Genomic DNA, 17,658 nt, shown 5'->3' on the forward strand with positions numbered 1-17,658 from the left:
CTTATGATCTGCCCACCTCAGCCTCCCAAAGTCCTGGGATTACAGGCGTGAGCCACCGCGCCCGGCCTCAAGACATATTTTATTTTCTAAATCATCTTGGAAATGGGAACTTTGCACTCCGGATTGGCTTCCTTTTCCCAAGCCCCTTTGTGGTAGTAAGGTGCATATTTTGCACACCTGTGTCTTACACGAGGCTCCCAGACCTTCTAGAACAAGAAAAAGATCTGTAAAGGGGCATATATGAAGGAGATAGGAGGGTCAGATGACCAGTGGCTCCTCCAGCATTCCTTCTTAGCTCCTTTTGGCCATTTGTTTATCCTTTACTGTGCTAAATATAGCCATTCTGGATGTATGGAAATAGTAAAAATTATTATAATATAAATGTGTGTATATGTATATAATGCATGTGTGCTATTCCATACATATGTATATGTATGTGTGCTTAATCTTCCTTAAATTAAACCATGCATTATCACTTGACCCAAGGACAGCCCATGTTAAGCACCGAATGCCCTTTTGGGTTGCAAGTGCTCCAGTACCCCACTGTCTTGCACACTTGGTTTTCATCATGCATCATCAGTCCTTTTCTGAGCCATTGTAGTCTTAAACCTCTGAAGTACATGAACACAGAAGCACGCTTCTGCCTACCTCTGGTGTTCAGCACCAGAAATTCTGTGTCTAACACCTGTTTTCAATCTTCTGCTCCATTTCTCAAATCTTATTATATCTCTGCCTTTTCACACTTTGTAGTCTCTCTCTAATATTTGTTTGCAAACACTAACTCATTTGTATTTCTATAATTACCGTGATTTTTTGTCTTCTTGTCTGTTGTGGCTCCCCCTTTTCTGGCAGCATCTCTGTAATTCCTGTTCTTCCATAAAATGGCACAACAGGAGAGATGATCTTTTAGTGTACGCGGGACGGGGCAGGTTTTCTGGATGGTCAGGATATAATTGTGTGTCCAGAGCCATAACGTTATCTTTCTCCTGAGATAAGTAGTCTCCAGATTCTTGACTTGATGGGCTGTAAGGATTCCCGGTCTGAAGTAGGAGTATGTTGTCCTCTGTACTCTTTCATTCTACTTCACTATTTGATAACATCAAGGTCTGACACAAGACATCTTAGAGGAATTTGTTTATCCACATTATCTGCCTTTGTAGTATGAGAAATTCTATTTCTCAGATAAGAAACATGGGCAAAAATTTTGGAACATGCCCAGAAAATATCAGGGAGAAAGTGTTTCCTGAAACCTCCTACAGCGTGATACTTCTTTGCAGTTGTGGATCAAGGTATGTCACGCTAAGGTTCAGCATTGTGTATGCATTCTGTCAAATCCTTCTCTTTGTTTTTTTTTATGTGATCATAAAACTTATCTTAGATAATTCCCCTAAACTGAGTGTGTTCCAAAAGTAACTGCAGATCAGAACTTTAGGATATTATACAAATTTCAATGAGGCAAAAAATTGCAGTGGCACAAAAGTCGTTCCATGCGCTCACAGGACAGGCATGGCTCTTCTCTGCTGGTGCTTGCATTCCTTTGACCTGCAGATACAAAGTCTATTCTTCCATTATAACTTATTTTAAAATATATGTTCTCGGAGGGCAGGGCTTTGTGCCTGAGTTTTTCTGTGTGTGTGTAGTGCCCCACGTTTTGCTCACTGTAGTAATTAAATATGACTCATGTACTAGGACACCAAGAAATGCTTTTGAAACAAAAAAGATACCTTTCAAATAATCAGCCTCTGGGGGAAGGCACTGTCCCTCCGTCTAGATCCACTTTAGAACCTAAACGCTGAAAAAACTATTCAGAGAACCCCAGAAAAGAGCCATTGTCTGCGAGTGGCATCTTCCACCATCAAAGACCCATGGAAGTCACGACAGACACTGCCCAGAGTCCAGACACGTACAGATGGTAGCTGTCAGGAGGTGACTCACACTACAGTTTCCAGCATTTAACACAGCAAAGAGGATTTCATTTTTAGAGAATAGTCAGGAAGCTGTTCTTTAGTCCACTGATTACAAATTTAAAGGACTAGCTTATTATTTTAGCAATCTTGCTGACATGGAAAGAAGATGGAATACATTTGTATTGGTCCGTTGAATCCAGTCCTCAGAGACCACAACTAAATCAAAATTGCCATAGACTTCAAAGGGACAAATGGTTAAAATACCGACCAACCTTTTTTCAGTGACTTTGTAGCTTGCCAAGTGCCCCTCACTTGCAGATCCACTGATTTGGCTCTCAGAATATTTTACTTGTAGTGAGTGAGATTCCTTTTGTTTCCCTATTTTAATCACAGAGTCCTTGATATTGATTTGCTAGATAAAAGGAGAGAGCAAGAATGAGATCTGAAAAATGGGCCCACAGAGAGAGGCATTTGAGAGAGGACTGCTGAATACAAATCCAGAACAAAGTTATTTAGCAAAATGCCAAAGTGGTCATTCATCCAAACTGGCACATCCTATTAGAAGCTATCTTTAATGCGGTATTGCCGGGCGTTGTCATAAATATCACAGGTTAGAAATTTCTGTGTGAATGGAATAAGGATATGTTCCTGCTAGGATGCAGCAATATTTTTATCATCACCACACAATATTTATTAAAGTTCTCTCAGTACACACGCCACAGTAGAAGGCAGTATCTTTACGATAAGCACAATAGGTTAATGAGTAAAAAGTCAAAAGCACCCTGAAAAGCGAAAATTAAAGACAAATGACATCTAATGAGTTAACGTTTTTCACAGGGTGCGTCTCCTGGTGGAGGAGGGCTATGAAGATCGAATTCTGGTAGCACATGACATACATACGAAAACCCGGCTGATGAAATATGGAGGTCACGGCTATTCTCATATACTCACCAACGTTGTTCCTAAAATGTTACTGAGAGGTATAACTGAGAATGTGCTTGATAAGATTCTAATAGAGAACCCTAAGCAATGGCTAACTTTCAAATAGGATGGTTGCTTATGAATTTGCACCTTGAGTGTAAAACTGGCGGAGAACATTCAGCGATTTCCAGTCCACTGAGAGCTATTAATCAGTTACCTAGGACTAATGATGGATCATTTCCTTCTGATGAGAAGTGGGAGGGTTTGCCTTCTCTGAGACCAGCTATTACACCTGTGCCTCTAGGGAGTTACTCAGCCTAATTAAGCCCTATTATTTTGCCTTAACAAAATAAATACAGAAGTACCTATTTCTAAACAATGATTTAAAGTCTGTATCCCCTAAGTGGAGTTGTTTTTCTCCCTATCTATCAGCTGCACTACTTCAGAAAATGTAAAGTGTTTCTAGTTGAATTATTCCCTTCTTGAGCGATCTAATGTTTCTTGTAATATTGATGATCCTACTAATTATCCTGCTGTTCTTTAATTAATGCTTAATGAATAATATGGCACTTTAAAATAGCTTCTTCAACAAGGGAAGTTAAATTTTGAGACTTTTTCCCCAAAGAATACTGTCTGTAATACAATTACCAATTCACAATGATAAAAATATTTTGAAAGGTTAATTTTATGCTGTCCACCTATCTATATATTCTTCTAATAAAATGGTTTTGATATCTTTGGCTTTCTGGTATCTATTTTTGCTGTAAATTTTGCTGTTTTGCAACCTTTGTGTAAGAACACATAACACTACTGAATTATAAAAATTCAATCATAAAAGTCAAAATATATTACATAATATAGTTTAATGAATCATTTATAATAACAAAGGCCACAATTTAATTAACTGATAAGATATAATGCAAAAAAAAAGGAGAAATGTTTGCCTTATATATATTCCCTTTATTTCCTTTACCTTGTGTTTTTCCTTGGACCTAAACAGAGAAAATAATGCTTATTTATCTGAAGAAAAGGTCAGATCTATTGGAAATGACAGCCTGATACTAGAGCCTCCTCTTTAAAAGGTATCCAGCCCTGATATTTTGTGTAAATAAAGCATTTTAAAAAACTCTTAGTTAAAACACTTAGGTGATGGCCACTGCTGCTTATAAATTCATCTTTTGGTTGAATCCTCACTATGCTATTTGGCACCTAAAATATTCTCTAAACCCTTGCTGCCAATTCCTCTTTGATAAATATATAGTTAATTCGAAATAAAATCCATTGCGATTCATTTATGAGTTATCTTACATATCACAAAGGCCAATTAGAATTAGTCCTTATTCTTGATGAAAAGTCTGTTTTTAATCATAAAAATCGTGACAGTTACTCAGACCCAGGCATTTCAACAGAGCTAACACCACCTTCAGATAGGCACACCATGCATAACTCTTGGGAAGTTGAGCTTTGCTAAATAAAAGATATTTCGGCTGATCAGAGATGATCAAGCTTTCTGTGTATTGGAACAGAAAGTAACAAAGAGGAATGAGCCAGGAGAACAAATTAATTCCTTTAAATAAAAAGAAATGCAAGTGTCCTTCACCAGTAAAGCAAGCAAATTTTAAAATTTCTGTTTTGAAATCTACTTGTCAAAGAGTTTTCAAAGGCAATGAAAGGGGAACAGATTTTTCATTGTAATAGTGGAAGTTGTGTGATAGTTAGGAGATATCAACATGCATTTTTAATCTTTTCCTTAGATGAAAGAGATGGCTTTTGGCAGTGTGTTCTAACCAGCAAGAAAAGATTTGTATTACTCTCCAAATCTACTGTACTGTCAGCTTCAGTCCACCTGAGAAAAAAGAAAAAAAATTGATAGCTCAAATGCATATAATTCATAAACACTGCAAAGGAGAGCCACTTGGTGTCTGCAGTCCTCATATTAACAATCTGTCACAGAATGCAGTTAAAGTATTGATTGGCATATGGTAATACAGCAACCATAGCCTTAACTTACAGACCTTAAAATAAAGGGCATTTTTACCTAACACAATTAATTTTCTAGATAACTCTTAAAGAGAAGTTGTTTTAACTGTTTTTGCTACTCCATATATTGTCATTCAAAATATATTTTAACCCAAAATAAGTTAAATAATTTATGCATGTTTGTGTGTGTATATATGCATATGCTTTTTTATATTAAAATTTTGAGGCTATACAGCCACTGTGCCCTATGGAATAAAGCCATATATATATGTTTTATATGTATACAAAACATTTCATCTAACATATATATGTGTGTGTGAGTATATGTGTGCGTGTTTAGCAGATATTTGTATAAAATATAAACACTGTTGTCATATGGGTTATATGTGAAATTGTTAATTTTGAAATAACCTCAGGCCACAGACTTGTAGTAACCGTTTGAAGGCCTCACCTAGTGTCCCCTTGGTGACGTATGCAGCAGCTCAAATTAAACCTTTGTGCATTGGGTTATGAATAATCTTTTGTTCCAAAGATGGCAAAAGCCTCGGCTTGATTTGATACTAAAGAATAAATTTCTCTGACTTTCCCAGTGAATCTAAATGTATTCAGTTGACAAAATGGACACATAAGGGCTTTTTCTAAATACCGTACATAATTACACATTTTCACACTTAGAGGGTAATCCTATGATACACTGTCAATCTCTATTTTTAAAGACTATCACCAGAAAAGAGAGAAAAGAAAATTCATATAAGAAAAAGAAAATGTGAAAATGATCATAGGCTTGGGAATTCCCTCAAATCCAGAAAATTCCAGGTTAAGGCTTGAAGTTGAATCATTCCCAGGTCTAGCTCTAAAGTTAACAAGAGTACAAGGCAAACAATTTCTTTGGGGACAAGCAGCATTATTTCAATTAGACCTTCTCCTGCAGGGTAAAAATCATTCTTCCCCACACTATGAATGGACTCCAAGTATCATAATAAGCAGGTAAACTCACAAGAACCAAAGCCGACATGGATAAAAGCAGCAAGATCACAGTACACCAAAGTATCATATATATTGAAGAAATAATTCAATGTCTTAGATTTGTCTATAAAAATTTGTGATCTATATAGGACTTCATTCACATGGACACTAACGATAAGGAGTATTTGCTTTGGCGGTAGTGGATCACACATCTGCTTATCTTGCTTTGATATTTTTTACATAATGTTTCTGAGTGATACAGATGTGAGTCAGGTAGCATTTGATTTCCCCACATATACACAACCGAGGTGCCCTGCCATTGGCATCCCCTGGGATCCTTGATTCACTGACGTTAGCCATACGCATCCAGTGTTCAAACTCAGAATGATAAGCTTAGTCTCTGCATTATCAGTCAGCGTAAATAATAAATCCAGAAAACGTGCTGTATTTGTTGTTGTTCCCTCCATGGGCTTTCCCGCCATCTAATTTGATATAGACTTCGTCTCCCGGCTCCAAATGAAGAACCACACTGTTACTGGCATAGTCGTAATTCTGATCAGCATCCTGGGCAATTGCACTAGCACGCACCTATGTGAAACAGACAAGAATTAGGATGCGTAAATGAGAATTCTCAAGTTTTCTTTTTTGCCATTCATGCAGCATCACAAGCTGACTTGCTGCCATAGCACAGAATTTAGCATAGGGAAGTCCATGTTGACCTCAGAGCTTTATGAGAATAGTGCTGTGGCAGTTTCAGCTACATTGGTGAGAAGGAGGACAGAAAGGGACAAAATAGTGCTTCAGTGGGGACGATTCTGGCAGTCTTCTCTAACTCCACATTCTAAACTATGCATACAATTTAATCTTCCTATATCACTTGTTTTTCTAACTCCTTCAATCCCTATGCCCAATCACATTTTGAAATGAAACTAATAGTATTTTTTTGCATTTTGGTTTAAGCCAAATAGCAATATTCTAATCAGCTGTTTATGAGTACAGAAGTTCAAGTCTAAGTTCAGCTGTTCACCACAATTATTAGAAAACTGAGGTATGTAATAGCTAAAAATACCCAGGAAAATACCAACTCCTCTACTACTTACACAGAAAAAAAAGAAAAAGTCTTTTGATTTAGGGCTTTCCAAATCTAATTCATGTAAAGCCCCTTTACCAGGCTGCTTCAGAAGCTTAGCTCATTTATACATCTTTGATTATATCACCCAAGTTTTCAGAGCTCCTTTTTCCATCGTGTCTTTTTATTACTTAACTATGACATGTGCATTTAAATCAACAATTTAACCTCAACATATCTAAAACTTAAAGAAGGGACTAAATTTTCATGTTCTGAGGCCTCTCACGTTTCAAGAATTTTTGAATGATTTCATTGAATATCCACTTACACTTAGGAGATTCTAAATATGTGGCTTGATTTGAGGACAGAGGCTGCTTATAATCTGCCCATGGTAAGCCTGTGATCTCATTAGTGAGTTGATAGACATTTACAAACAGTCAAATTGCTTATCTCATGCATTGTGGACATTCTGTCAGATCCTTAGCTCAAATTAGGCTTCATATTCATTTAGATATATTTTGATTCTGCCTTGGAAAATCTTTCAACAGGCAGACTTAGATTTGATTTATTTCAGTAAAGCATCTACTTTGTGGCTTGTTTCATTTCTATTCCACTATAATGATATTTCCCTGAATAACATAGCAAGTGATTTAGTGGTTTTGTAAACCTACACTATGTAATAATGCATGATTTGGGGTACAATATGCTGGATTTTATCACTTGGAAAAATGAGAGAAACGAGAAAGAAGTTCAGAATTTCCAAAATTTAAATGATGGGTTTTCCAATTAAATTTTCATGTGATATGTTCTCACATCAATGCCGAAACGTTAAAAAAAGGAGAAGGCTTTTTAACACTGCTGAACCTGTAAAGTCATTTGAGTAGTATCTTTAAAATGTCTTTCTGGGTATCATATAGCAAAAGGAGAAAATGACCTAAAGGATTTAGAATTGCTTAGCACTGTACTAACAGGCACTAATATAATGAAAGCAATATACCATGTAATTATGCTTGGAAGCCTTGACTGCAAAGTATATGCCAATTTAGTAAAGTGGTCCATTTTGACCATTAAATAATAATGCAGTTTGACTTCATAATATTTTCTAAAAATTAATCATGAGTTTGTAGGAGTTGAATGCTTTGATTCATTTATTTCATCTAGCCATTAATTCCCAGGGAAACAAATCTACAAGAAGGATATTGGTATTATGACTTGTGTTTTTTCTCATCTGTGGATTTTAATGGGTGAAAAAATTTAAAACAAAATATTAAGCTATATTAGTAATACATTAGTTATCAACCCATAATATACTCCTCAGCTATTACTAAAAACCAGACACATTTTGTTCAGTGCTTTGGGTGTTTAGGACATATTCTATGGTTATTGGGCTTTAACATGGTTTTCTACATGAAGGTATTGGAGAAACAGGACATACTAAAATTACGTGATTTAGACACAATAATCCTTTTAAAAATATAATGCCATTTTTATTCTCCAGGGTGTAACCACAAAACCAAGTAAACATCACTATTTTCATTCAGCAGGTGTAACCACAAAAGCCTATGAATGCATTAGAGTGATTCCACAGACTGAAAGGTTACCCTCACAGTTTCCACCACCTTTGTTGGATCAAGCCAGTGTGGTTGCTCTTTAATGAAGGTAATTCTCTAAGATTTTAACCTATACTGTACAGTAAGACTGTCCCAATTAAATAATTGCCATACTCCAGTGTACTTGGCATGATTTTGGTATGCCTGCTCACCTGATCGTACTCTAAAGATATAACAGGACTTGAAATTTCAAGCTCTAGTATCCAGCTCAGTGACTTCAACAATTCTTTCAAGCCATCAAACTATTGAGGAAGGTAATGTGTTCACCCTGGAGGCTATTTCCAGATTCCTAAGTGTACACTGATTCCAGCATTCTGTCTGGGAATACAATCCATCCTTTCTTCAGTGCAACTGACCGATTTCTACCTAAATTTACTCTAATATCTTTTCTTATTACAAGATAACTATTTAGATTCTGCTTTATCTTTAGTCCATATTTCTTTAACCCTAAAAAGATTATTAATTTGACATGTCATTGATCTCTCTAATAAGTGAATACCAACCCACAAACCACTCATCCTTTTAAAAATATTTCGTGTGCATCAGTGCCATAACTAATAAATGTTTAAGAGTATCAACTGGTCTTTAATTATTTTATGCTTTTAATCCTGAAACAGTTTTAGTTTTCATTACAGTGGCTTATTTATTATAGTGGCATTAGAGTAATTGTATTCAAATAGCAATTTTTCTTCATGTTTTCTGCTAAGAGGATTACAAACATTAAAGAGATTTCCTCCTTTCAAATGTAAAGCTATTTGAGTCGAAATTTTACCTTTAATATGCACTGTCATGGGCTTTCAACAAATGGTAGAATTAAATTTAGGTTGATGGCTTCATAGGGAGTATGAGAGCTGCGGTCCTTTTAGGGGTATGTTTCTGTGTCTGCAATAGGTTGTGTAGTTTTAGCATTATCTTATTAGTGAGGATCTATCATTAGAGATAATATTTATGGTGACATTTGTAATTTAATTAATTGCCACTGATGTTCTCGTTATTTCATTTTCATTGTACTTCTGTGGAATCATAAACAAAAGGTTAAGTGGCACATCAGGTTAATTTACCAGTCTTTGATGTTTCCATCTGTGATCTTACATTCTACACAAAGCATAAATAAAATGGTTCTCATACGGTTATGGTCCAGAAGCATTTCTCTCTCTTAGTTTAATTTTAGTTTAATTTTGTGCTTCTCAAAATCCACTTAATCCATAGAACGTTACGCTGACATGGATCTCTGAGTTTCTGTTTTATGAAAACAAATTAGGTCAGCTCAGAGAGGGAGCCTGCCATTCTAAGAAGTGATCAGACCCAGAATATAATCGAAAAGAAAGAGTGAAGTGTTATTTAAAATTAATGAAAAGATTTTATAAGATTTCTCATTTGTAACTGCCTGCAGACTGGACTTGACAAAATAGTTCTAGTCTAGAGATAAAATTCCTTAACAGTAGTAGTGTAGTAACCATTTTCCAAAATAGTCCACACTGAACTAAGAAAACAATGTTGTTTACCACTATAGATTTATTTTTCTGAATTACCTGTTGCATACCTTTTGCAGAAGCAGCAGCTTAATATTCCCAATGAAAAGCATTATGCATTATAAGGTCAGCTGTTTTACCTTATTCTTTTTCCTGATCTTCATGGAATGTGTGTGCTAGCATGATACAAAGGAAGATTTTACACCCCAAACATTGAAATAATTTTAAAAACAAAATGCACATAGAACACCTACTTGGTGTTATTTTCTTGGAATCAGTGTAATATACACAGGCTCAGCAGTCTAGACGTTAACATTTAAACTAATTTAAATGTATTAATCCCTGCTTTTTTCATGCAATTGCAATTTCCAGATATTTAAAGATGTGAGCATTTTTATACATTTGCTGATAAAATTGGAATCATTTGGTTTTAATCGATACCTCTAAAAATCATCTCTTCAGCCCGATTGTGTTTTCCAGACCTGACCTTTGAGTCAGAAGACAGCCAATTTGCAAATAAAGGGGTGTCTCATGGCTGCCTGCTGAGGGGCTGTTCATAAGCCTTTTTGTGAGGGTGTTTCAATAGCTCCATTCTGGTACAGTGAGTCATGCCCGTTTTAGCCATTTGCCTATAACTGTTTTACTGCTCTGTGAATAATTTTTATTTATCTTAATATTATTTTCATGCATAACAACTGTAATAAACAACCCTGTCAGTGCCTCCTGGTGGCCATTTTTCCTCTTTTTGTTCTATGTGTCCTGAGGGTCCCTTAGCTATTTGTAGGATAGGGCAGGGAACAGGACGTTTTCTGTCTTTCTCTCCTACGCATTTAGGACATCTTTTTTGTTCTCGTTGTTCTTTCACTTTGGAAAGAATTCTGACCCTGAATTAGGTCTTCCGAATCCTGCTTGAATGGTGCTTAACAGAAACCTGGGTGATAGCTAAGAATCTCTGAATGTCCAGGGGGCGAGTTACCTAAAGCCCAATAGACCTCGTTTAAGTCAAAGTTGCAGCAGGAGAGGAGGTCTCTTGATGGCGATGCCACGGTCGCGGGCCATCCCCTATGCCACTCAATAAGCAAAGTTGAACCCCAGAAACTCAGCCCCAACCACAGGCTACAGGCTGCAAGGCCTCGCCCCAGTGGCTACTGATTCAGCTTGCACAGGAGGTCCCATTACACTTTTAGGTAGTTGCAAATATTATTTTCCTCCTCTGACTAAGAGATCAAACAAGCTTCGGTTTTGCAATGACCTCGAATTTCTCCACAGTAAAGTGGCCCCAGCAGAATACTGCAGACCCATGCGTAGCCCTTGTAGCGGCGCCGACTGGCTCAGGGAATCAAATCCTCTTGGCCGGCTGGTCCAGAGGCTGATAGACTCGGGGCTGGGCTCGAACCGGTCGCCCCCGCAAGCTACCTGCCCGAGCGTCCTCTGACTCCATAGAGAGTTTGGGTTCTGAGTCTAGCTGCGCGCAGTGTTTCACTGCATGAACCCCCGAATCTCAACTATTCTTTTTGTTATCAGCATTCCTTGCCTCTCCCCTCCGCTATTTTTTGGCTGAAAACGAAACTGGAGTTTGCGCCTTGAAATTGACTATATGTGAGTTTCACGGCCTGGGACGCCGCAAGGACTTGGCGACCGCGGGCCCCACGGTCGCTCCTCCGTTGTGGCTGCGCCCGGCTTGGACTCACTCCTTTGGGGCCGTTGTTTCTCCCTCGGGCCTTTGTCTACCACCCCCGAGTCGGTCACCCTGCCACGCCCATTCCGGACTCCCCCAGCCCTCTCCACTCCCCAGAAAGCCCGTAGGCGACCAGCGCACGAGCTGTCCCGGGGACCCAGCTCCCGGCTTCCCGCCCCTCGAGGGTTGCGCTCGCAGGCGCGCGCACCGATCGAGGGTCCCAGACTCTGGAACCGCCCTCTCCAGGCCGCTGGGCGCCCTCCTGCGCGCACGACCCCCGCCTCTCCAGCGTGGGACGGCGTCCCCCTCGCCGTCTCTCCGGGAAGCCCAGCCGCCGCGCCCTTCCTCCGCGGGCTCCCACCCCCATTTCCGGGGTCTCCTCCCTCTCTCCCGCACCTTCCCGCGCTCCCTCCCTGCCCTCCCCGCCGCCCGCTGGCGCTCACCTGGTTGTTTTTGCAGAGATCAGCCCACATGCTGGTGCCGTCCCCTCCGCGCATCAGGACGTGGTAGGTGAAGAAGTAGATGCCCGGGATGGAGCAGGTGAACTTGCCGGTGGTGGGGTCGTAGTGGTTTCCGAGGTTGGTGACCACGTCGTCGAACTTGAGCACCTCGTAGCCTTCGTGCTGCCGCTTGAGGCCGGCGTAGAAGGCGATCTTGGGCACCGTGCTGTAGGTGGCGGCGCTGATGGCCCCGGCCGCGTTCAGGCCGGGCGCCCCGGGCGGGCCCGGCAGGCCTTGGCGGCCCGGCTCGCCCTTCTCGCCCGGAGGCCCCATGGGGCCCGGCGGCCCGGGCTCTCCGGGGGGCCCGCGCGGACCCGCCTTCCCGGGTCGGCCGGCCTCGCCTTTGGGGCCCTGGATGAAGGTGGGCAGGGACTGCATGAGGCCGCGGTCGGGCGTGGCAGCGGTGCTGGGAGCCTTGGTGCCCCCGTAGGGGTCGCAGACCATGCGGCAGGTGCCCAGCATCTCGTAGTGCGCCGACGTGCCGGCCGAGCTCACCAGCACCGGGATGAGGATCACCAGCAGCAGCACCATCACCACCCCCAGCGCCCCGGCGGCGATCAGGCGCCTCCTGCTGCCCACCAGCCGGCTCAGCGCGGGGCGATCCTCTTGTCTGCTTTTGGACAGAATTTTGAAGGTTGGGCGGGGACCTCTTCAGAGCCGAAAACAACCCCCAGCGAACCCCAACTCCCCTGGGCGGGCGCGCGCCGGCCGCTGCTGCTGACTTCTGCTCCCCCCGCGGAGGCTGCGGCTGGGGAGGGAGCGCGGGCGCCCAGTGACTTGAGCCGAAGTCCCGAGCCTGGGGTGGGGGTCGGGGGAGGGGTGCGCGGGGCGCCCTCGCCTCCCGCGAGCTCCTTCGCACCTGTGGCTGCAGCGGGCGCCGGCGCGGCCACCGGGAGGGCAGAGCCAGCCGCCGCCTCCTGCGCTCGCCCGGGCCGCTCACACTTTTATGCCGCCGCCGCCTGCGATCGACTTTTCCGTTTTTGCAGACTGCGCCAGTTCGCACCAACTTTCCGTCTGAAGTTGCCTTTTTCTGCCTCCTCCTCCTCTTCTTTCGCTCGCTCAGTTCGCCCGTCCGCTGCCTTTTTTTTATTGCCTCCTTTCTCTCTTCCTCCTTTGCCACCACCACAACTCGAATAGACGCGCACCCCAAAGCCCCGCGTGGGCCCGGGCGTCCCCCGGGTGCGCCCAGCGGCGGCGGCGGCGGGCACTGTCGGCTCGGCGAGGCTCGGGGCTGGGGTGGAGGAGCGAGCGAGCAGCGGCGAGCGCCTCACGGCCGGGAGCGGAGCGAGAGAGAGACTGAAGGCAGAATTCTGCCTGGGTACCACCTGCCAGGAGAAGAGGAGGCTGACAAACGCGCGCCGGAGCAATTTATAGGCACCCAAGGCACAGAGGAAGGGGAGCCGCTTTGGCATCTCATTGCAGCATCTGCTCTGCTCATCCCACTCAGAGAGAGTTTGGCATTACTCTGACAATGTGGGATTTTTTTTTCGGCCTCTCTTTTTTTCTCTCTCTGCACATGGATGAACAGTGAGATTCTGAATACTCCCTTGCTGAACCAAGCGATGGCAGGTCCTGCTGGACCCACCTGGGGGAGAGTGACAGCTGTGCGACAGCTTTCAGGGCTCAAGGGTCACACCTAAGTCCCAGATTTCCCCACTGCAAGCAGCCCCAGTTGGAGGGTGGAGGTGAAGGTTGAAAGGAGGGTGGCTGAGTTGACAATGTTTCTTTGCTGGCTCCTCTACAATCAGTGCTTCAGGTGTTTCTCAAAATGCCACTTTTAACAGAAGGAGGGCCTTTTAGAATTTTCCAGATGGTAGATGTGATTTTCTTTTAACCTGATGGTTTTCTTCCTCTGCCTTCTAAATGAATAAGATGTTACCCCAAGAACAGCGAGGTATGTTGAAAAGCCAAATAACATTTCTGAGTGAAATAAAATGAACATGTCCACCGCATCTGGGTGGGGGGGGGGACGGTTGGTCCTTTTCACAAATGCTGCACCGTGGTGAGTGCATACATATGTACTCTACTTACAGGCTTACAGTTCTAGCAGTCTTTCAGGGGATACTGCCAATGGACCTGAAGTTGCATTTACTTAAAGTCGCTAAATGTATGAGAAATAATCACTTGTCAAAATGGCGTCAAAAGATCAAGCAAGGAGCATTTACACAAGTGCTGGGCAAGGTCTTTTCCTAGGATATGGAAGAGTTCTTATAAGCTCCATAGCAGATTTCCCAAATGTACATTGAGGGAGGGGAGAAACAGGAGAATACAAGAAACAAGAGCCTCCATTCTCAGTGGGTGAGCTGCAGAAGGAACAGGATGGTTTATCATATTACTGGAAAGCTCCCAGGGTAGATATCAGGCAAGTTATCCCACCAACAAATACATAAGATACACAAGAATGGCTTTAAATAAATAAGTAGAATTGATTCCTAAATCATACTTCTGCATTCAGGAGCAACAGATGTCAATCAAACGTGGGTGACATTTGCTTGTCAATAGGAGGATGATGGCTGGGAAGACGGTGACTTATTACATCAGAGTGAGAATGTGAAATGAGAAGCAGGAACAAATAAGACTACAGCAAGCAAACAATAACATCCTGGGTGACGATCAAGCAGCCTGTGATCTAGTCTGCGGGTGTCACAGCATGGACTTCTCCTTTCCTCCCTGTGCCTCAACCTCCCCGCCCCCCAGCCTACTCCAGTCCCCCCCCACCAATTTAATTCTTTCTTTTCTTCTTCTCTGTTTCACAACAAAATAAGGTCAAATGAGCAGACAGAAGGAAACAAAGATTCATTGATTCTTTTAAGAGAAATGTCAGTAGCTCCTTCAAGCCTTGGCTGGGAGAATCAACCCTAAGAGGTGTGCTGTGTGGCCCAGTGGGGTGGGGGTCTCCACCTCCTGGCTACTGACAGAGCCACACTGCTCCTGGAATTGGAAAGCAGTCCTTCCCACTTCTCAAGCCTTTAACTTTTATTTTAGGGTAGTGGTTTTATAAATGTGCGCCTATTGCTTGGGCATAATTGTACACATACTTCCATAATACTTTTGTTCACATGAGCCGCCTTATTTTCAAATTTTTAAGCAGCAAACACATAATAAGTTCTCTCCTGGCCACAATACTTATTTCCTAACACACCTCTGGATTGCTTCTTAAAAGTCACCTTCCTTTTAGAGGACAAAATGGTGAGGTTTGCTGCCAGCACTGGGAGGAGCGGGGGGGGGTAGAGTATTAATAAAACTCTGATGCACCAAATTATCAAATTTCATAAGGCCTTTCTATTGCTATGAAGAGTTCTGTAGGTGACATAAAAGGAGTTTTTAAAAGGTAGAGATTCATAGAGAAGTTTTCATCAAAACCTCAAGCTATGTGGAGTTTTCCCATTGACTAATCCTTAAGATATATTAGAGTCGAATGCTCATAAAATGCTCATCAATGCTCATAAAATATTAGAGTTGAAATGGACCCTCTGTTCATGCAGATGATGAGACCGAAATGAGCTTCCAGGAGGATCAGCGCCATTCAACGAGCTTGCTGCTTGCACTCCCCTCTGCACTATATGGATACATCCCATCCCAGCCTGAGACTGGTCATACTAGTTCTAGTAACTGAGGCTTTCCTCTTTCTACTTTCTCTGATGCCAAAGCAAATTTGATTTTGCAAGTGAGTGCCCTCACATTTTAAAGCTCTGCTAAGATTTAGAAAGGCACTCAGCAGTCATCATTCATTACGAAAGCATTCCCTCCCAGGCCACGTGGCTGACCCCAGACTTTCTATTAACTGCACAAGCCTGGGCAACGCATGGATATTTGGCTTTGTAGTGAAGCAATAAATTCTCCTTACTCTCCTCTAGAAGTGTCTCACTGTGCACTTTGGGGGAACATTTTGGTTCCCTCATGATTTTCAAGGATGACTTGGTAGTAAACGAACTTATGGCTGGTTTTTGCCACTTTCTACTGCTTGAATTTCCCAGAAGGTTCTCTGCAAAGTTACTCACGCTTCAGCTCTTGTTCCGACAGTTTGGATAAACCATCTGATATGGCATATTACTCATCATCTTTATATGTATATAATAATAGAAAATGTGTCAATTAAAAAAATATTTGATTTTCTTCAGTCCTCATTAGAGAACCAAGTTTTCTCTCATATTTGATAAGAATCTTGGAAGTGTGCCCTGGAATCTCATTTCTGCAGCATCTCCCAACCGTATCTCAAGAAAACACCAGGCTCCCTACTCCCAGTTCCACCTGTACCTGGGCCTTGCAGACCCTCCAGATGATGAAGTCCAACCCAGAAAGCCGTGATTGTAGTTGGATCACAATCCTGTGATTTTCATCTTTCCCACATCATTTCTGTTGCTTTCAGAAAGCTGAGCAGATCCTAAGCACACGACTCCCACACAGACGTGCACGGCCATCCATTAATCATTATTGAGTATCTACGGACAGCACAGCCCTACGCTGGGCTCTTACCAGGCAAACAAATATTTAGTCATGAAAATGATTTCCAAATGCAGCAGCACTTAAGCAGAAATAGCATTTCTTAGAACAGGAAAAAAATAAAATAAATTAACAAACCCAAGGACTGTCTAGAGAATCAGACATAAAAAATACAAAAAAAAAAAAATTTGGAACTAGATCTACTATTTATCTTTAATTTTGTGGTCTCCAATTTGCATTTCAGAACATATACTCCTTTGACTGAAGAATTGTACATTTCTAACTAGAAAGAGTCTGCCTGGAGTTATGTAGGGAAGCCGTATGTCCTGATGGCTTTGGAATCAGATGGGTCTTAATTTGAATCCTAGCTCCCTCATTTAGGAGCTGTGAAAGTTACTTAATCTCCCAGAGGCTCAATTTCCTTTTCTGTAAAGTGGAAATAACACTAATACCTAAATTATAGGGTTGTTGTGAAGATTAAGTGAGTTAATCTGTATACTTACAATGGTACCCAATTTATAATAAGAGCCTAATAACTGCCAACTGTCAACTTTGCATATTGTAGGACTACTGAGTAGTGTATGCCTATGAATTGAATGGAAGAATGCAAGGCTTAGTAAAGGAAGCTGAAACCAAAGGGACTGACTTAAGACAAGTGGCATAAAATGAACAGTAAGTATGATAGACTTGGATAAAACTGACGGGAACACGAAAGTTCTCTGGGAGAGTTGCCGAGGTGTACTCTCCTGTAATACCAAGCAAAACAAAACTCAAAACAAGGATCACATTACCCTTCTCCAAAGTAAGAAGACGAAGTTTTATATCAAGGTCATTTGAATTCATTGTACTTTGATAGCCCAAGTTTTCAGATGGAAGACCTAGTTGGATGTATTAACGCGCGCTTTTTGTCCTCTAGGAATTCCCCAAGTCAACAAGTTGCAAGTGTATTTAAAAATTACTGTGGTCGTTATTAAGGAACTGTTTCTGTGGATAACAATTCTCAAAGAAGCAAACATACCAGAGAGGGCCGCTTTGTTTTGTTGTTTGTTGTTTTTTTGGGTTTGTTTTGTTTTATTTATTTGTTTTTTTTTTTTTTTTTTTTTTTTTTTTTT

At 41.6% G+C, this 17,658-nt stretch overlaps 2 protein-coding genes and 1 long non-coding RNA gene across 9 annotated transcripts in view; 2 read left to right on the forward strand and 1 right to left on the reverse strand.

Annotated features, from left to right (window-relative positions):
- The window catches only part of PTER (phosphotriesterase related), an 82,098-nt gene extending 76,704 nt beyond the window's left edge, over positions 1-5,394 (forward strand). For all 5 annotated transcript variants that reach the window (XM_017869183.1, XM_017869184.1, XM_017869182.1 and 2 more), the window contains one exon: positions 2,745-5,394. In XM_017869183.1, coding sequence (XP_017724672.1) covers positions 2,745-2,955 — 211 coding nt within the window. In that variant the 3' untranslated portion in view covers positions 2,956-5,394. The remainder of the gene's footprint in view (positions 1-2,744) is intronic.
- Positions 3,675-13,753, reverse strand: C1QL3 (complement C1q like 3). The gene is made up of 2 exons (XM_017869187.1): positions 12,047-13,753; positions 3,675-6,362 (listed from the first exon to the last, which is right to left on the reverse strand). The coding sequence occupies exons 1-2, from the start codon at positions 12,632-12,634 to the stop codon at positions 6,183-6,185; spliced, it is 768 nt and encodes a 255-aa protein (XP_017724676.1). The 5' UTR covers positions 12,635-13,753; the 3' UTR covers positions 3,675-6,182.
- Positions 8,393-17,658, forward strand: part of LOC108527740 (uncharacterized) — a 37,019-nt gene continuing 27,753 nt past the window's right edge. For 2 of the 3 annotated variants that reach the window (XR_001884916.1, XR_001884914.1), the window contains exon 1: positions 12,024-12,109. This is a non-coding gene — a long non-coding RNA (uncharacterized LOC108527740). Of the gene's footprint in view, positions 8,503-12,023; positions 12,110-17,658 lie in introns of those variants that run through there. The other variant, XR_001884915.1, reaches the window with a different exon arrangement.

This window comes from Rhinopithecus bieti, unplaced genomic scaffold (genome assembly GCF_001698545.2).
Source record: "Rhinopithecus bieti isolate Rb0 unplaced genomic scaffold, ASM169854v2 scaffold_3043, whole genome shotgun sequence".
Taxonomy (NCBI): domain Eukaryota; kingdom Metazoa; phylum Chordata; class Mammalia; order Primates; family Cercopithecidae; genus Rhinopithecus; species Rhinopithecus bieti.

Coding starts and splice junctions, on each gene's coding strand:
- C1QL3 (XM_017869187.1), bottom strand. CDS start 12,634: ATGGTGCTGCTGCTGGTGATCCTCATCCCGGTGCTGGTGAGCTCGGCC. Junction 6,363..12,046: donor ATCTCTGCAAAAACAACCAG/GTGAGCGCCAGC, acceptor TGTTTCACATAG/GTGCGTGCTAGTGCAATTGC.